The sequence below is a fragment of the Vicia villosa genome, linkage group LG4 (assembly GCF_029867415.1).
Source record: "Vicia villosa cultivar HV-30 ecotype Madison, WI linkage group LG4, Vvil1.0, whole genome shotgun sequence".
Lineage (NCBI taxonomy): Eukaryota > Viridiplantae > Streptophyta > Magnoliopsida > Fabales > Fabaceae > Vicia > Vicia villosa.
The window spans coordinates 123,447,523-123,450,878 of NC_081183.1; the positions used below are offsets into that span (position 1 = coordinate 123,447,523).

Below are 3,356 nucleotides of genomic sequence, written 5' to 3' on the forward strand. Positions count from 1 at the left end.
TCCAAGATGAAAGTTGATCTTCTCTTCCTATATATTACAATTCAATTAAATAGACCTTAAAGGCTCAGAAAGTTTAAAAGAAATTCTTTGAATGATATGAAAGTTAAGCACAAAATTTTATTATTAAAATTTGTATGAACACTTGAAATTATTTGAATTGATGTGAAAAGTTAATAAATGAAAGAGGTTATTTGAAAACTAATATATTTTGCCTCAAATACATCTAGAGAAACCTATATGAGTTGATGCAAAAGTTTGAGACATTTTTCATGAAGGTTTGCAATAGTTTAGAATGACAATGGTTCATAAACCATTGCACTTTATTTCATGAATTGCCATTACACTCCCACATTTACAATACTACTTCCAAAAAGGCATTTAATGAGCCTATTCCCAAGAACAACAACTTCCCAACTAGGAGGTCCACGTCTGCGAATCCTGTGGCTGGATAATAATGTACTCCCTCTGTCCCAAATTATAAGAGAAATTCTCTTTTTTGATTCATTGAATAATTAATGTATCTGGTCTATATACAGACCAGATACATTAATTATTCAATGAATCTAAAAAGTGAATTTCTCTTATAATTTGGGACGGAGGGAGTATTTTAGAAATCCTCGCCTTGCAAAGCAGAGACAAAGGCTACGGGGCAACTGTTAAGAGATAATCGCAAGGCCTAGAAAGAAGGTCGAGTAGCAAAGCAAGAAGCTACCACATGAATGATAGGTAGGCTCTTTTCCCTACTCGTCATAAAGTATCACTCACGAGGATTCCATGTCAATCTCCATAATCAATCCAATGGTTGATCGCATCCCACGTTGTTCCACGTCCGCACATTTACAAACTATTCCTTTTATTTATGGAGGAAAATGTGCCACTTCTCACATATTCAAATCTTTTCCCATTCAAACTTTATCGCTCACTTTCTTACTGACTTGAACGTTAGAGTGCTAACCTAGTAGGTCAGCCTCATCTCCACCGTATCAGAAACCTTGAACCATTATAAAAGATTGTGAATTCATCCTCTGTGAATTCATCCTCTGCGATCATCATCTAGTTCTAGAATGAGACATTCTACATATTCATTCTCCATTCACAACACTAACATTGCATAGACCACAACTCAAAAAAACCTTGCATTAAATATATCCACTCACATATTTGAAAGATGTTATATATTTATGTTTCATCTTCTTATTATATTGTTGACACTTGAGTTACGATCTGAATTTGCGTCAGGTGCTTGCTTAGATTCTACAATATGAAATAAATTAGCTCGTACTGAATTGCATGAATGAAATAAAAAACTCTATAAAATAAAATGAGAAAGGTGTAATAGTGACGTTACTTTTGCATTCAGATGGAAAATGATATGTCTAAAATTCAGTGATGATTATATTTGATTGTCATTTCAAATACAAATTTCTTAATTTTGATAGGATTTGAAAATAAAGAAGGAAAGATGGTGAGTATGATTTTTTATTTATGGACATATGAAACACTACAAAAAATATGCTCTGCAGCGACGTGGGAAACACGTCGCAACATGAAATATCACGTGGCAACAAAAAAGTAGCGACGTGAGCCACTACGTCGCAGGAGACAAAGTGGCAACTTGTAGCGACGTGGAGACCACGTCAGAAAGTAGCGACGTGACTCCCACGTCGCAACAAGGAAACATGGGGAACATCCATCTGCACACACAACAGGCGTGGCAGGTGTGGGACAGTGTGTTTGCTGACCAATGTAGCGACGTGTTTACCACATCGCTACATTAAATGCTTTTTTTTTTAAAATTTATTCACGCTAGATTTGTTTTGTTTTATATATTTTTTATAATTAATTAATATATAATAAAATATATATAATAAAATATATATAATAAAATATATATAATAAAATTTATATAATAAAATTTATATAATAAAATTTATAAAATAAAATTTATATAATAAAACCTATAAAATAAAATTTATATATTAAAATCTATAAAAACTAATTTATATAATAAATTTGTATAAAATAAATTCATATAATAAACATTATATAATAAATTCAATTAATTAAAACTAAAAATTTAAAACTAATACTTTAATGAATTAAAATGTAGAATATTTTACATAAAAATAAATTAAAAATAAATAAAATACAAAATGTTTTCAAGAGGCATCATCCGGAAAATAATTATCCGGATTAAAATCATCAGCCACCCCGTCATCCTCCGGCTTTTGAGGAGGAGCATTACTGTAATTTCCACCTCCTTGCATAAACCGTCTCATCTGCTCCTCCATCTCAGCTTGCTTCTTCATAATGCCCTCCATCTGTCGCGCATGCTGCTCCTCCATATCAGTCTGCTTCTTCCGCATCATCTCGATCTGGGCCTCACTTTCGCGTCTCGCCAATTGCCTTACTAATTCAGTTTGTTCCTGTGTCAGATTTGGTTGACGCGATCCACCCTCTCCATCCTGAAGTCTTTGAAACAGATTGCGGTCACCACGTCTATAGCTGGCCGCCAAATTTCCAGCACCAAAAAAGCAACCATTAGGTCCTTTTTCTTTAATAACCTCACACCAGATATAGTGATCAACATCCGCATTTAGCGGCTCCCCCTCTGCTGGCATGAATTGAGGATTATTTTCCAGAAAAATGGCAAGTCGCCTATCATAATCTTCCTGCACAGATATTCAATAAAAAATGTAAGTTAAATATTTAAATGCATATTTAATTAGTCAATTAAAATATATTAAAAAGTTGCCACGTGATTTTCACGCCACAACTTATGATTTGCCACATGATTTTAATGTGGCAATTTATCAATTGCCACATGAAATTCACGTCACAAATTTTGTATTAATTTAAAAAAAATAAACAACGTAAATTTCACTTACAAGATACAACTTCGTGCGCTCGTCGACAAAACCTCCCGATCTCCTTGTCCGGGTCCTCGAAATCAGCTCAGGCATCAATGGTTTTCTCCCCAACTCCTTAGCCTAAATAATATAATTAAAAATAATTAGTAATATATATTATGAATAAAGATGTAACTTAAAAAATTTAAAATTTTTACCAATCGTCGGGCATGCTCGGCGGTGCTAATACTTCCAACTGTACGTTACTAGGCAGTTCTTCACCGTTAAACGTCCAAACCCAATAATTTGCTATGAAACCCCTTCTATGCAAATGAGCTGTTATTTCCTGTGGGTGACTAATTATTGGTCTACATTCACATTTAAGACAGGGACACCTAACTCCTCCTTCGCTTCGACATAATTCCTGAGCAAACGCCCAACTGATAAACCCTTCAACTCCTACTATAAAATTGGGTTTAAGTCCCATTCTTCCTGGAAATATTCTAT

The 3,356-nt window shown here is 33.8% G+C and overlaps 1 protein-coding gene across 1 annotated transcript; it reads right to left on the bottom strand.

Moving 5' to 3' along the window:
• Window positions 1-338: 338 nt before the first annotated feature.
• On the bottom strand, window positions 339-3,096 carry LOC131597792 (uncharacterized). Its single transcript, XM_058870460.1, has 4 exons — window positions 3,068-3,096; window positions 2,889-2,990; window positions 2,365-2,672; window positions 339-465 (listed from the first exon to the last, which is right to left on the bottom strand). Exons 2-4 carry the CDS (start codon window positions 2,961-2,963, stop codon window positions 339-341), a joined length of 510 nt encoding a protein of 169 aa, XP_058726443.1. The 5' UTR covers window positions 2,964-2,990; window positions 3,068-3,096.
• Between the last annotated feature and the right edge of the window lie 260 nt (window positions 3,097-3,356).

Coding starts and splice junctions, on each gene's coding strand:
- LOC131597792 (XM_058870460.1), bottom strand. CDS start 2,963: ATGCCTGAGCTGATTTCGAGGACCCGGACAAGGAGATCGGGAGGTTTT. Junction 2,673..2,888: donor AGCGCACGAAGTTGTATCTT/GTAAGTGAAATT, acceptor ATATCTGTGCAG/GAAGATTATGATAGGCGACT. Junction 466..2,364: donor GAGGCCCAGATCGAGATGAT/GCGGAAGAAGCA, acceptor AATTTGGGACAG/AGGGAGTACATTATTATCCA.